Raw genomic sequence first — 16,683 nt, 5'->3', positions numbered from 1 at the left:
TCCTAGCCCTTCTTTCCTTTCCTTTCCTTTCCTTTCCTTTCCTTTCCTTTCCTTTCCTTTCCTTTCCTTTCCTTTCCTTTCCTTTCCTTTCCTTTCCTTTCCTTTCCTTTCCTTTCCTTTCCTTTCCTTTCCTTTCCTTTCCTTTCCTTTCCTTTCCTTTTTTTCAGTTATGGTGCTTATTACTGAGAAACATAGAAGAAATTACTGCTGTTTTATATCATGTCTTCTTATGCATTGGAGTTGCCTAGAACACAGCTGACAATTTTTCAGAAAACTGGGAAATGTCCTTAAACTGTTTCTCAGGTTTAGATAACTGATAATCGTGAAACTGCTACTAATGTCAGTGAACGTGCTCTTCATTAAATTATTCGGCTGCAGCAGAGCTTTGAAAAATTGGCTTCGCAGAAAGTTGGTCATTGTTTTAATAAACACAAGGATCATTTGCAAAGGCCAAGGCAGATTATGAACAAGTACATCAGCAGAAACATAGCCCTAGAGAGCTACTCCTTCAACTAAAAGAAAAAAAAAAAAAAAAAATGCACGCTTGTATTGCATTCTAGGAGAAAAATCTGCCAAAGAAAAAGAACACCACTTTCTGGTGGCTCAGTGTGAAAAACTTTCTTTATTAGTGTGGATATATTGAATTTATTTGAAAGTTTACAGAGATCCATTTTTTTGACGTTTGTTTGTTTTATTAACAAAGCTACTTGTTTGAAAAAACTTTCCTGACTCAGAACTGTGTAAGGATTATAATACAAAATCAATTTTATAGTATGGTTGACCTAAACAGAAAGCTTTTATATGTATTTACATGGGTAGTGATATAAGCTTACATGCACAACTCTAGCATTATTTAAATAGGAAAAAAAAAAAAAAAAAAAAAAAAAAGGAGAACATTAGTGGTAGGTGGGTTTGGTGATTGGGTATACCACTAAGTACTTAAAAATATGTATCATTTCCTTGCTTGGTAGTTTGTAGCTTGAGGTTTTTTTTAGGCACTTAAATTTAAAATAAATAAATAAATAATAAGTAGGTCATATCTATTATTATATATATGTATAAGTCAATTGTTTTCAGCTAACTGGCTTTGGAACAATGTATAATTTAATGGATTAATATTTCTGAAGCTTTTGAGAAAACATATTTTAATTTTGTTAACTTGAGTCTTTTTAAAGATCTTATTACGGAACTATTTTTGGTGGAGCTATAAACCGTGGTTCAATAGTTAAGTTTGATATTTCTGATTTTAATGCTTTAGTATCTGTAGTTGTTATCAAAGATAATGTTAGAATGGAGAAGTGGGAAGTCTGAAAGGACTAAAAAATACCAAATATATTCAAAAAATGCTCTATTAGAAAGTTAATTGTTTTAATCATGTTTCTCTTGATAAAATACTCTGTTCTTCTTATTCCAATTGTCATTTATAGCAATATGTAAGAATCTCTTCTTTATCATTCTTTTGAAATATATAATCTTCTTCTTCCAGATCCATTTGAGGCTTTCATAATTTTTTCTATTCGACATGAGATCAGAAAAATTGATCTTCACAAACGAGACTACAGCCTCTTGGTTCCTGGTTTAAGAAATACAATAGCACTTGATTTTCATTTCAGTCAAAGTTTACTGTACTGGACAGACGTGGTAGAAGACAAAATTTACAGAGGCAAGCTTTCTGATACTGGAGGTATGAACTTAATCTTTCATTTCTGAACAGTCAAAACAATTGTACTGTGGGGCAACAAGCACCTCTCTAGAAATCTTGTTCTAGTGTTCAACCACCCTCACAGTAAACAACTTTTTCCTAATGTCCAGTCTCAATCTCCCTTGGAGCAGCTTTGTGCCATTCCTCTGTATCCTGTCATCAGTTACCAGGAAGAAGAGACCAGCACCTCCCTCTGCACTTCTCCACCTCGGGAAGTTGTAGAGAGCAATGAGATGTCTGATAAAAATACAAGAATTTATCAGATGTCTGATAAATTGTCAGATTTCAACAAGTGAAAGATTTTGCTTTGTACTTTCGTAGCATTCAGAAAGAGTTGTTATTTTCCCTGGTGACATAATTATGACCAATAACTCAATATAATTTAATAATATATTAAAAAGTGTTTGTACAAAATGTTCTTACTTGAAGCGTGTGTTCAGGTGCTTTCAGTCCTGTATGAGTTAACTGATGGAAGTATCTAAAATTTGCTATTGAAGATTATATGCAGAGCATATATGCGCTCATGCCTACAGTCTTTAATTTTTTTTTCCCTTAGTAGACAGTATTTGTGGGTACATTTATATCCATGGGCTCAGAATAGGACAGAAGAAGCCTACAGTGCTAAGTATGTAAAGAGAGCCAAAGACATGACACTTTCCATTAAAGTTTGTGATGTTTGTATGAAACTAGTAAGGTAGTCTGTTGTCATCACACTGTATTACAATCACACTGTATCAAAAGTCAAGTGACTTCTGTGCTGTATTAAATACATATATATATGTATGTATGTATGTATATATATATATATATATATTTACTCCCTCAGTCCTGCATCTGTCTAGAACTGTATTGCATCTGCAAAAAATAAAAATAAAAATAAAACCACTGCACCCTCCTGGAATTCCTGAGGGCTAACAGAATGCTTCTGTAGTTGCTGCTTGTGCAGAAAAACTTTGAGATCCTCCAGAGAAAGTTTATGGTGGGGAAGAGATCTTTGTAGACAGTGACAGCATGATTGTACTTGTGAATTCAAAGGAATAAAGTTAGGTTTCCTTCTGGAGCTTTTCAAACTGTGTAGGCCAAACAGGGTTCTCCCTGCTCTGTCTTCATCAAAATATTTCAGTTTTCTCTTTTTCTGATCAAGAAGAAAGTGAAATTCAGCTGCATGAAATTTGTCTGATATGTCTAGTCAGTGGGAGACAGAGCACAAGCATGTCCTTCACAGATAATGCAAAAGAGGTTCCTGGTAATAGGGCACAATAATGTCTGTAGTGTCTCAATGTGAGCTCTGGTGGCCTTCATTGAAATTTTCAGGGTTTTACTTACTAAACTATCAAAGAATTAAAAAAATCAATTAATGTAGAATGGAATGTATTTATATACTGTCAGAAATTTACACCAGTTTATCCCATTTCCAAAGAAAAAATGTCACATGGAATGAGAGTACTGTCATCCATTGGATTAATCAAGAACTCACTCCAAGAGCATATGATAGATCTGTATGTCCATGTACACCGCATCAGACTGTTTTAGTTTTGTAAGAATCTCTCTCTCTCTCCCTCTCTCTCTCTTTTTCTCTTTTAAGGTGTTAGTGGCATTGAGGTGGTAGTACAACATGGCCTGGCCACACCTGAAGGTCTTACTGTAGACTGGATTGCAGGAAATATATACTGGATAGACAGCAATTTGGACCAAATAGAAGTTGCAAAACTAGATGGTACTTTGCGAACAACATTAATAGCAGGAGCTATGGAACATCCAAGGGCTATTGCTTTGGATCCCAGATATGGGTAATTATAAAAATATATATATATACTTTTTCATGTTGCAAAGTATTTTAAAAATTGAGGTTTAAATGTGGAATAAGTTGATTTCCTTTTTGCTGTAAGCTATAGAACCTAACTTGTTTGTAATAATTTCTGTAATTGTATTTTGAATGAAATACCATCTGTTACTGTGTGTTCTGCCCAAAGGAAAAGGGTTAAGAAACGGTAACTCAGGTGATACTATTTGAAAAAAATACTTCTCTTGCTGTGTGATTGTTTAATTTAATTTTGTAATATAGATGATAATAACTGGAGCCTGTGGTCAGTTAATGGACAGATTTAGATATCGCCAAGACAATTTATCTGACTTTGATATTTGCGTGACTATAGAAATATAGTTTAGATGACTAAAGTCAAGGAAGGTAAATCCTACCTTTTTTGTTTTGTTCTTGATCTTTGAAATGGAGATGTTTGCCAACTTGCTAGTAAGCATATTTATAGAGTGCATAGCTTATCTTAAAGAGAACTTTAAAAAGGGACATCCTATTGGCAGAAGAACTGGCAGAGAAATTGTTCAAATTAAATCATTTGGGAAAGACAAACAAACCAACCCACCACCAAATCAAATCACCAATCTTCCTGAAAATGAAGGCTTAATATGTGTTTTGGAAAACTAGAGGCATTTGTGTACTACATTTTGTTAGAAGTAGTGAAAGAATAAAAAGGCTGTAGCTCAGTGAAGGTGAGGCTGCCACAGCTTCATGTCTTCAATTCCAACTAGTATTTTGACTGTGCATCTCAGTCCATGCACACACACACATACACAACGTAAGTAAACAGACATACGTTTACACATGACTGACCGCAGAGGTGAACAAAGGCAAAAACATTCAGCACAGACATGAACAGCACCAGTGGTCCTGTCCTAGTAGGTGTCTATACACAACATGCATGCAGAGTAGAGGTCCTCACCTAGGAAAGGAGATAGAAATGTCACTTAGCAGGAAGACAAGAACAAGAGGTGCAGAATATGGCCAGTCAAGTGGACTGAACGGCAGTCCATTTGCATGTGACTGGACCATTTATACCCTCACACATTATTTCAATTTAGTATGTACTAGTGTTCCCAGGCACTAAATGGAAAGTCACATCCATTTCATTTTAAAAATGTGAGTGGCTGAACCCTTTTTTCAACTATTTTGTCATTGAGCTATTTAAATTCTTTCACATACTTCAATGATGCTCTTATATCTGTTTTCCTTTTCTCTCACCAGAATTCTGTTTTGGACAGACTGGGATGCAAATTTTCCTCGCATTGAATCCGCTTCTATGAGTGGAGCGGAAAGAAAGATCATATATAAAGATATGGATACTGGAGCCTGGCCTAATGGCCTTACAGTGGATCACTTTGAAAAAAGAATAGTATGGACAGATGCCAGGTAAAGTGATAACAGAATTCTTGGTTATCTGTTTATAAATCCTTATTCTTACATACAAAAATGTGAGGTACATTGTAAATGGCATGTAGATATGTACATTCTGAACATAAAGAGTTTTGTGTGTGAGTGTAGTTTATGGACATTCCTCTCGTTGCATTATTATTATACATAATTACTTTGTGGTTCAGCTCTTTGTCCTTAGCAGACTTTGGTGCATAAATATTGACTATGGGAGTGACAACGTATGACGAGTACACAATGTATGGGAGTACATTTGATGCATTCAGACAGTGAATGCATTTGGTTAAAATAAAAACGAAACTATATATCAAAAAATATGTTCCTGAGTGAGCTGTGGTCTTTAAACAACTTGTCAGGACCCTGAGTACATCACGAGATCTAAAGGCCATGACTGGACTTCCCAGGGGCCCAAGGAGCCCATCTCAGCTCAGCCACAGCAGTGGATACTATTAGTTCAGACCCCAACCCACAAACTGACTTCTTTGCCTGACCATGTCTTGTCACCAGAAACTTGTCTGATGACCTGGACTGTTGGTTGAACCCGACTGCCACTGCTGGAACATGCCATGCTCACCTTCCACAGAGGCAGTAGGATGTGGCCCTGGATGGTGGGGCCTCTGCCCTGCCAGCTGTATCATGCATGGCTCCTGGCTTGCTGTGTCTTATACAGCAGTCCTCTGTTAGTGCTCCCTGACTCTAACCTATGGAAGACCCAAGTTATTCAACATTTTCTTTTCCTTAAGTTCTTCTCAATGGAAACTGCTTGTTTGTTTGTTTGTGTGTTTTTCTATATTTTCGCAGCATGGAAGTAAACTTACTTTTAAAAGCAGCATACAAACAAAACAGTATATCATGTCCTTAGTCAGGGAATTAAATATGTGAAATAAATTACTGTGATGCTGGTGATGGTCTGTAAACATTCTTTGGTCTTAACAGTGTAAGGATAAGGTCTTAATACATTTTGCGCTGATTTCATAGTGGCTGTGTGATTTTTAATTAGTATTATTATTTTTATGTAATCTTAAATTTGGGTTTATCTTCTAGATCAGATGCTATTTATTCTGCATTATATGATGGAACCGGCATGATAGAAATTATACGGGGTCATGAATATCTTTCTCACCCGTTTGCTGTTTCCTTGTATGGGAGTGAAGTATATTGGACAGATTGGCGGACCAATACACTTGCAAAAGCCAATAAATGGACTGGCCAGAATGTCAGTGTAATACAAAAAACAAGTGCTCAGCCATTTGATCTTCAGATATATCACCCAAGTCGTCAACCACAAGGTATTTATAGAACACTTAATTATTATTTATACGAGGGGGAAAAAGTACTCTTTCATATACTAGTGTCTGTATATGGATTTGCCTTGAACTGACTATTTTTACTTAAATGTCATATTCATCACTAGTGTTCCTTGGGTAGCAATAGAATCTTTATTCAGGTGAGAACTAACTTGAGATCAGTGTCTGTGAATGCTGCCCATGTGAACTCTTGCTCTTGATCTGTTACAAATATAGTGCAGAACAACATATATTTAAAAAGCTTTGAATGCAATATTTTTTCGTAAGTGAAGTAACTAGTCTGTCAAAAGCAAACATAACAATATTACCTGTCACGCTTCTTTCTAAAGGAAGATTATTTTTTTCTATAAAATAAACTGTGTGTGCAACTTCTAGTAGTAAATATTCTTTTAGTGTTAACAATTTTCTTAATTTGGCATTCACTTGTCTGTCTCTACTAGCTTCTCAGTCCCACTGTTCATACTTAGGACTACATAATTTAGATTCTACCAATAGAGACTACTACTTTTCTACCTTTTATAGCCACAGTTGGATCTTGCCCCTAAAGAGATGGGCAATTTCAAATTTCAATAGTATGTTTTTCATGGAAGGTTGAGCTCAACTTTCTGGAGGCATAAGTTCAGAGCTGAAAATGTCAAGAAACATGAGAACTTACCTTTGGTGTGGATAACAGTCAAAACTGAAAGGAAGTTCACAGTATGTGCATTAATTAAATAATATAAAATTCTTTATTTCTTGTTACATTATTTTGTAACTTCCCAATTTAATATGTATATAACTTACTTCTAGATGTGCATACATATCATTTCAACTTCACATTAGCTTTTATAGCATAACACCTGTTTATACCAGAACATTGCTCAACAATTATGCTAAGTGCATAGGCTTTGTCATTACAGATAAATGGAATCTGGTCAGTTGTAATTTTTGAGATGAGTGCAATTCAGTCTTGAGTTATAGTAGCTGAAGATTAGTAAATATCCAACTAATATTGGATTGTCTGATTTAGTGGAATACTCTATATAATTCCTGGTGAAGACCATGCTAGTAATATAAACAATAATTAGAACCAAATTAATTATAGGAGGACTTAGCACATTTTTGGAGGATGAAGTAGTCGTTGAAGTAGTAATGAAGGGATATAATAACATGCTAAACAGAATAAAGTGTTCTTTGGTAAGTATCTTCAGTTATATTGTTGAAAGGATACTTGGAGATCAGTCTCCCAGTGGAATCCCCATGTAAAACGAATAACTAAGTTTAAAAAAAAAAAAAAAAAAAAAAAACATTTCAATACAGCTATAGCTATGTGTATAAGCCAATGTTTAAAATATATCTAAAGGTATAAAATCATGTGTACAACAGGAAGACAGTATTATGATGTTGCTGATGGTTTTGAAACCCATACCTGGAAAGAGATACGTTAGAGTATTGATCAGAACTGAGAACTTCTTAATCACAGCTGGAGTGCCAGCTTTTTCAAGATAGTCCAACTCTTCTACATAGCTTTCCTATACAAGTGTAGCACTAGTGTTTTATTAGTTGTATAAGCCAGTGGAGGGAAGAATTAGTCTATGTAATCTTTTTAATATATTTTTATATCAATTTCTCATGAGTTATTTGTAAACAACAAAACAGATCATCCAAAAGAAAGCAAGTCATGGTTAATGAATGAAGTGAGTTGTCCTCTTATTAATTATACACATGTTTAAGTTTACTGCAGCGACTATTCTGCTGTGGTCTTACTGTCTCACGAATCCAATTAGCTGTTCATTCTTCCCTGGTAACTTCATTGTCTCCAATTCTCTGTCTTCGACCTGTCTTTGACTTTTGATATGTTATTTAGTCAAAATGGGCTTAAGGATACAGATTATCTAGAGCCTAAATAATATATCTTTTACAGCTATCACATCTATAATAATGCATAATTAATATGTAAATATATACTTAAACATATATACATTTGTACAAGTATGTACTTCCCATATGTACATTTGTATGTGTATGTACATTTTTTCTCCTATTTTTGTAGCTTTGAGTTCAATGTTACATTCTGACATGCTTGAGATAACACCAGGTGCATTATCTATTAATGCATTGTTTTGTTGTTTATGGCCGTATCTAGACCATATTTACATATAACTACATAACCGTAGCTTCTACCTGGGAAAGCTTTTGGAATGTGGCCTGGAAAACACTGATGCTGAAAAAATCAATTGGGCATGCATGTGTTTTTATTGTGAGGCATTACAAAGTGCAGTGAGTTAATTTGTATGTGAATATATGAAAGTAAAAAACGGCACTGGAGAGTGATCACCCGAGTCAAAAAATGTTCTATGATCTCTGATTTAATTTCAACTCTTGTTCCAAAAAGTTGATGGTAATAGAAAACAGTGTAAAACTTGTATCATGTTAACTCACGTATTCTGTCCAGTACCTTCAAATGCGTGGAATAAATATGCATCTCTGTGGACCACTTTCAAGTAAGGGTTTTTACCATTTTTTATAACTAGTCACTTCCTCCAGCTTGGTGTCTAAGGACTATATTCAGTGTTTTCACAGTAGCGGAAGAGTTCCTATTAGCCTTTTCTTACTGTTAGAAAAAACAACTAAGCTCTGTTTCAGTTTGGACTGGCGCCAGGCAACTTCTTGGGAGATGATCTTTCTTTAGAGAGAGACTGTAGCCTAGGGAGATGATAGTCCATTGTCACAGATATCTTGGCCTAAGGGAAGGTATAAGCTGAGTTTTCAGCTGTAATTTTCCAACATCAAGAAGTTTAAATATCAAGTTGTGTAATTGCAGCTTTGATTTTTATGATGCAGAAAATACCAAATTCAATTTATGATTGGCCTTCTGGGTTTACTTTAAATAATTATCTTTCAATGGAAGCAATTCCTTCTTACAAATCTACAGTTAGTTGCATGAAATTTTACTGGAGCTAGAGGCAAAAGGTGATGCTATTGGGTTACATCTTAATCTTCCTTCCTTCCTTCTTTCCTTCCTTCCATCCTTCAAATTAGTAGCAATTGTGCAGTAAAACAAATAATATACAGGTTCAAATTCCAAAATGAAATTAACATTATATTTTCATGGGAAAGTGTCAAAATAAATACAGCATAGAAAGACAAGCATTTTGTAGTCTCAGATCCGTAGGTATGCATCTGGGTCACCTATAAAGGTGAAAGGTTATTAGTTTTTTAAGTTCATATTTCTTATTTTGATTGAAATGAAGTACAGCATAGCTAAATATATTACTGTAGCCTAAAGCTAAAAGTATTTCAATTAATCTAGGACAAGTGCTAGTTTAAGGTAATAAAGTTTTAGTGAGATACAGGTTCACCTGTTAGTAAAGACAGGGAATGACTCCTTGATACCATGCAGGATGATGTCACATCTCAGGAATATGTATTTGAGACCTACTTATCTTACAGAATCAAAGCAGTGTGTCAGGAATGCTATTAACATAGAAAATGCAGATTTTCTAGGAAAAATGTTTTCTCAACTACTGTTATATTTGAAAAATCCACTTGCTTCAAAGAACAAGGTTGTCTATTTTAGGCATGAGAAGCTGTATTTGTACCACAAGCTATACTACTGAGGATAGTGATGGGAGGAGTAAACAGTGCATTGGAAGAATCACAGCTTGAAAAAGTTAGAAAGATGTGATTTCCTCACACATTCCAATTTTTTCATTAATAATTTGTATTAGTTCTTTTTTTAAAAAAGTAGCTGTGGTGTTTTTTTTTTTTTCATTAATAATTTGTATTCAATTAAAAAAAGTGGCTGTGACATTGTTTTGTATTTTGAAGATTAAATTTTTATAGACTGGAAATTAAGACAAACAGTAGTAAAGCTGCTGAATATAAAGCATACTGGTACCACCGGGCTTTTTTGTAATTAAAACATGGAAATCATTTAGCTTCCTAGCATTGTATTACAACAATATTCTGTTGAGGCTTGTGTTGTCTTTTACACAAATGGAGCATATGAGGAAAGTTTTGGCTTTTTCATTTGTGGAGGGATTTTTAAAATTGTATGTGTTTGAGATCTTATCTTAAGTTTCTTCTATACATCATTTTTACTTCAAAACGAGCAGGAAGATTGATAATGTATTATAAATCCTGCAAAATATATACAACGTTTCCAAACTTTAAATTGGATTCCTCTGTGCCTTCTGAAAGTTTCATTTTTGTTTTAGGAATTATAAAAAACACTCTTTCCTCTATTTGTCTTTCCCAGCTCAACATCAGCTCTCTGTCAATTGAAGCTGATCAGTGCCTAAAGCAGGGACCTGGGGGAAGATAAGAGCCATGCTCTTCCCATATAGCCTGTCAGCTTCCAGTAAGCTGTAACTCAGTGATTTTTTTCAACCTCACATGGTATCTTTGTGCTTTAAAGGCCTTAAAGCCTTTGACAGATTTTTCATGCATGAACCTTTCTTCTTGACTTTTGAACATAAATAAACTCTGGATGTCTGCAACTTTTTGGACAAGTGGCTCAGTGTGTAACTGTGCACTGTGTGAAAGACAACCTCATCATGCTCATCGTGGCCCTAATAGCTGATATTTCTGTTCAGTCCTAGCTCTTGTAATATGAGAGCTATCGGTCAGTCATTTCATAAGCAAAATATTAATTCTGTTGCTTCAGAAAAGGACCTGGGGCATATAGGTGCTAGTTCTGTGCTCATCCTTTTGTCTCTAACTTGGAATTGTTTTTTGTTGTTGTTGTTTTTGTTTTTGCCATGTACATTACAGTGTATATATTGGATTTTATCAGCCATTTCATTTCTCAGTTACTTATTCACATAACTTTTCACTGTTGTAGCTTTTCACCATTGGATTTCAATTAATTCTTTGTCGCTTTTATGTTACTTAATTTAACAGTAAATTTCTAATTTGGGGGAAAGTTTTCTATAAAACATTGCACCCAATGTCTAAAAGTACCGTTGCCTTTGGCTTTCCCATATTATTTGTGCCATGTACTGCATTTCTTATTCTTTTACATCTGGGCTTCTCATCTACCTGTTATATCAATATGCTTTTTTAAAGTTGGGAATTCCATATACACTGTGTTCTTAGTAATGGACTGATATTATTAATTTCAATTTTCTCTGTTCATGATTTTTGTGGTACCCTTTCATCTTAAACTGTGTACTCTCCTGTACCTGTCAGCTTTCTTGCAGATTTCTGTTTGAAAGAGAAATTAGAAATTTTTACTTGCAAATGTGAACAGCCTGGTTTTGTTTAGCTTTAAATGAAACCCATTTTTTTGGGTGGCTGAACTGGACATGGCAGGGAGGAAGGGGAAGCAGAGATTCATTAACCGGAGCTTCAGAACTGCCATAAAGCTGTCATGCTGTGTACAGTAGAGTACCACAAAGAACCATGCTAACTTTCAGCTACTACTCTTCCTGTTCTCTATTTTGTTTCATGGTGAATGTATAAATGGTATACTGACCAATTCTTTGAGTGATTAAAAACTGAAATTGAAATAGAGAATATAGGTTATAAATACATATTTGAGAGCTAGTACATTTTCTGATCAGGGCTAACTTGTAAATTCCAAAAAATAATGCTGAAATAATCGGATACAATCAGGTAGTATAAAGATTTTAACTTGACCAAGTACTGCAGAATGGTCTCAGGACCTATGAAAAGCAACACTACAGGAAATATTGATGGTGAGCAGAGTGTTAGATCTATAACTGGTTTTAAATATTATGGAGAATAGGTTGTCAGCAATTTAAAAGTATCCTTTTGATGTAAGTGCATATATTTGAAAGTGTAGGCAGAATTTAATCATGTCATCCACCATTATAGGAGAAGATTAATTTTTTTTTCTAGCTGAAATCTGATGCCAAGAAGGGAAGCGTTCAATATGAAGCTAATATAAGTTGGTCCATATCAAATGCATATTCAGAGGTTGTCAGGGTAATCTTTCATTTGTCAACTGCTGATTGAATGTCTGGAGCTTTTTAAGGGTTACTGGTCAAGAAAAATAAACATTTTGTTTAAATAATGTTTTAGACAGCAGTCAAGAAAACTGCAAAGAAGATGATGAAGAGTGACATGTCTAACTGTGCACAGTACTGTAAGAGCACTTGATTGACAAGCAATCAGGAGTGGAAATCAATTAAATAATGCAAAAGACTGGCCAGTTGGATGAAAACACCAGTTCTGTAGGTTGCCGTGATCAAAAGAAAAATAGATTGGTTGAAATGATTAGGAAAGGAATAAAGAACCACACAGTGAATGGTGATGCTGTATAAATCCATAGCACTCCTGCATCTTGAATGCTGTAAGCAGATCATATAAAAAATACAGAGGAAGTTTGACAGGCTGATCAAAAGTATGTGAAAGGTTTTTGTATGAAGACGGGTAAGGTGCTGCTTCTTGAAATGAAACTTACAGGCAGGCTTCTCTGCGAAAGAAGTCTGTGAAATCCTAAATGGTGTGGAAAAGATAAGTAAGGAATGGTTTTATGGTGATTCACGATAGAAGTAGAAGGAAGTGTTAGAACTAGCACAGGGAAATGAAAGAGCCAAAGTTTTGTGAGTCAGGTCAATACCATACCTATTTTTCTTCAAGAGATTTATTATTATTATTATTATTATTAAAAAGTAAAGAATGGACTTACTCAGTGAAAGCAGTATGAATGTAAAAGGAATATATACACGTGCTCATATACACCATTTTTAGATTATGGTAGTTTACTCCAAAATCAAATATAGCCATCAGATAAAGATAAAAGGGTATTTACAGTCTGTTATCAGTCAAAGAAGATATTAAATTATTAACCCAGACTGAATATTTTTAAGTCTACTGGCCCAGCTGACTTCTTGTCAGAGATTTAGAAATGATAACAAAGAGGATGCATGGTGTTTCTTTTCAATAAGCCTTGGAATAACAGGAAAAATAACAAAGACTGGGAAAGAGCTGATTGGCCTCCAGTGCTTCTAGTGTTTGAAAGGGACTTAATGGAAAGATATAAAAAAAAATGTAGTTTTTTTTTTGTTGTTCTTGTTTTTTGTTTTTTTTTTTTTTTTAATAGATGGTGGCAGATGCTGGATAGAATTTTATTAACCCATTAATTGGAGCTTTTGAAATTTTCATTCTGTGTTTGTGTAATAATGAGTGAAGATAATAGTTTCTAGGTTTTGTAACACTAAGAAGTCTTCAATCAGCTTGCTTTCTGGTCTTTAAGGCAATTTCAGCACATCTTGTTCAAAGAAATGTTGGAAGTTGCTTGAAAAAAAAAAAAAGTTACATTTAGGAGAGGTTTTTCTTTGAAAAAAGTAAATATTTTGCATGTTGTTTTCAAATTATCTATTCGTGTTAAATTTTCCACTAATGTTCTAGTTAGTAGGTTGAATTGAGGGGAAGCATTGAATTTGCTGAAGTTCATCTCACAGTCTAAGCTTTGACCCTTGACAAAATGAAATGTATTGTTTATGTCTTCACTGACAGTTTTCATTCCATGCCTCCTGGATAGGAGTATGCAATTGTTCATATTTAAATGTTATAAATAGACTGCAAAATTAATATCTCACTGGGAAAACTCTATCCATTGGCTTCATGAAGTTGGAATGATAAATTTTGTGACTGCCCAAACTTTAAAAAATTCTGGCCATGATTTCATTATCAACCTAGGAAAAATGATTACAAGTACAAGCTCAGTAGTCCTGGTCATTCTTCAAAGAGAATTTTCACCACTCTCTCACCAGTATGCTTTGACAAAAGAGATACCTTACACCAGCAAATGAGACAAAGTTATTAGCATGGCAGCTAAAGTAGGACTTTCTACGATCAAATTTTAATGTCACAAATAGTCACATCACTGGCAAATATTGCTAACTTAGCAAAATATTTTAATACAGCTTTCTCTAATGTTAGAAGCAGCTACTAACTCAGTACAGTTAAAATTTCATTTGGCTCTTGACTGTCCTTAATGAGGAATGAGTTACTGCAATGTAATATTTCGTTTGAGGAATAGTGTTTGATGATACTAAATATACAACAAGAAACTAAATAAGGGTGTTCCGCTCCTCAGTCTATAAAGAGTGGAAGAGATCCAAGAGTCAAATCAGTAAGAAGGTGAGAAGGCGATTAAACTCTATAAGTAATATATTGATCACATTTTGAGCAGTTAGCTTTTAAATGTCATTTACCTGTAAATTTCAGCGAAAAATTTGAAAGAGTCACAAAGATCAGGCCTTACAGTGTGAGTTACTAACAGATTTTAGTATTGTACTTTAAAATGAGGTGTACATCTTGATATCTGATTACATTTCTGTGTAAATATTTATTTCTCTTTACTGTGTTACTCCAGATTTAGGTGAATAAAGTATTTCTCATTTTTCAGAATGCTGATAATAAAAATCTTATTAAAAAACTCTTAATGAGATTTTTTAACTCTGTTAATGAGTTACATTTTCTCCCATAATCTTGTTTGTTTTCAGTGAAAAGATAATAAATCAACTTAGGATAAACATGGTAATAATCATAATATAATGAGAAGATATGTGGTGCTACAAGAATGGTGACTAGCTCCAAAAGTTGTTTTTATATTTCGTGTGTTTATTGTACTATTTTAGCTTCCAATCCGTGTGCTGCTAATGAGGGTAGAGGTCCATGTTCTCACATGTGTCTGATCAATCACAACAGAAGTGCTGCATGTGCATGTCCACATCTGATGAAACTTTCTTTAGACAAGAAAACATGTTATGGTAAGTTTTCCTCTCTAGGCCTGACAATTTTATTAAGACTTTGAACTGGACAAATGAAAATAGCCCTAGAAACAATCTCTACAGATTAATAATAGATTCAATAATAGATTTAAAAGAGACATCTCCTTTTTCAGAATTGACAACTTATGCTTATATATGGGTTATGTGTAGCATTGATACTTATTACCATCATCATATTTTCTTTTGCTTGTGTGTATACGCTGGTAGAACTTACCTCTGCAAAACAGAAGGATATATGGTGTAAGGTTTATCATCAAAAAATGATGAGTCAATTAACCTGAATATCAAAAAGGTAATAGCTTTAATCTCTGTCTGTTTTTCTAAAATTGATTTAGTTTCATTTTCAAGGATTAAGAAAACAAAATGAAGAGCAAATGTTAGACATATAGCTTTGTAGGGGAATTTTATTTAAAAAAAATATATAATACTTTAAAGCTATAAAAGCCCTCTAAATGTCAAATAATTGTGTCCGTTATCTGTACAACCTTGTAATATTCCACATATACATTCTAGAATCTCTACTGACTTTTGTTGATTGTGGAACTTTCCTGTTACAGTGATAGTCTGCTCCCCTGAAATATTCCAAATGTTAATATTTGTTACAATATGCAAATAAAACTATTTTTGATTGGGATAAGTGGGATAGAAGATTTAAAATGTTATTTAAGATTTTCCTCTAGTCTTTTGCTAGACTGTATTGATTTAGTGGCACAGTAACATCACATCTAGTAACCAGAATTAATATATTTTTCCTGTGATTTTTGTGCTCTGTAACATTGTTTCTCAAATGTCACTAGGTGCAGGTTTTCTGGAGATGTTAAATAATTCATACAAACTGTACTTATACATTTGTAACCTGATTTTAAACAAAGAACTTTGACTTCTGCTAGCAATGATATAAAGAGGATGAGGTGATGTTTTCCTGTCTTATAACAGAAAGGAAGAAATTTCTTCTTTATGCAAGGCATTCTGAAATAAGAGGAGTGGACATAGAGAACCCGTACTTCAACTTCATCACAGCCTTCACTGTTCCTGACATTGACGATGTGACAGTCATAGATTTTGATGCTGTTGAGGAGCGGTTGTACTGGACTGATGTGAAAACACAGACTATCAAGCGTGCCTTCATTAATGGGACTGGCTTAGAAACCATTATTTCAAGAGGTAAATAGCATAATATTGAATTAAAAATAATTAATTTTAGGTAAATATTCGTATGTTCTAAGTATTCATATTCTTGTTTGGTATACTTGTTTGGTATTGGATAATTCATATAAACAATAGGAAACCAATTTTGTTTAGGATTCTAGTTCTTTTTATAGAATCATAATATATTTTTATTTAGATATATGGGTACATAACTAACATTGTTTTCATACAAAATTTAGATGTGCATTAAAAAGATGGTAATGCTGCTTTCTTGGGAAGGTAGAAGGAATAAAGGTGAAAAGAAGAAAAATTACAAGTAGATCTTTCTGATTTGGCATTATCATGGAGTCACACCTTATGGTAGCTTCGTAATTTTGGTGATACTGCTGTTATGTATTTACCTGTTGTCTTGCAATGTGTGTTGTGTTCAAACCGATTGACATCAGGCTGTTTTCAGTACTTCAGTGGGGACATGAGGAACTGGACTGGAATCTTTTGATTACTTTTTTTTTTTTTTTTTTTGAATACTGGACGTCTTTGTTCTGTTCTTGC

The 16,683-nt window shown here is 34.1% G+C and overlaps 1 protein-coding gene across 1 annotated transcript in view; it reads left to right on the top strand.

Annotated features, from left to right (window-relative positions):
- LRP1B (LDL receptor related protein 1B) overlaps positions 1-16,683 on the top strand; it is a 674,736-nt gene that overhangs the window by 466,211 nt on the left and 191,842 nt on the right. The window contains exons 24-29 of the mRNA XM_035332355.1: positions 1,487-1,684; positions 3,288-3,492; positions 4,743-4,907; positions 5,973-6,217; positions 14,830-14,961; positions 15,919-16,146. Of these exons, the coding sequence (XP_035188246.1) occupies positions 1,487-1,684; positions 3,288-3,492; positions 4,743-4,907; positions 5,973-6,217; positions 14,830-14,961; positions 15,919-16,146 (1,173 nt within the window). The remainder of the gene's footprint in view (positions 1-1,486; positions 1,685-3,287; positions 3,493-4,742; positions 4,908-5,972; positions 6,218-14,829; positions 14,962-15,918; positions 16,147-16,683) is intronic.

This window comes from Oxyura jamaicensis, chromosome 7 (genome assembly GCF_011077185.1).
Source record: "Oxyura jamaicensis isolate SHBP4307 breed ruddy duck chromosome 7, BPBGC_Ojam_1.0, whole genome shotgun sequence".
Classification (NCBI taxonomy): Eukaryota; Metazoa; Chordata; class Aves; order Anseriformes; family Anatidae; genus Oxyura; species Oxyura jamaicensis.
The sequence above is the reverse complement of the archived record's forward strand: the minus strand, read 5'-3'. Positions and strand labels throughout refer to the sequence as shown.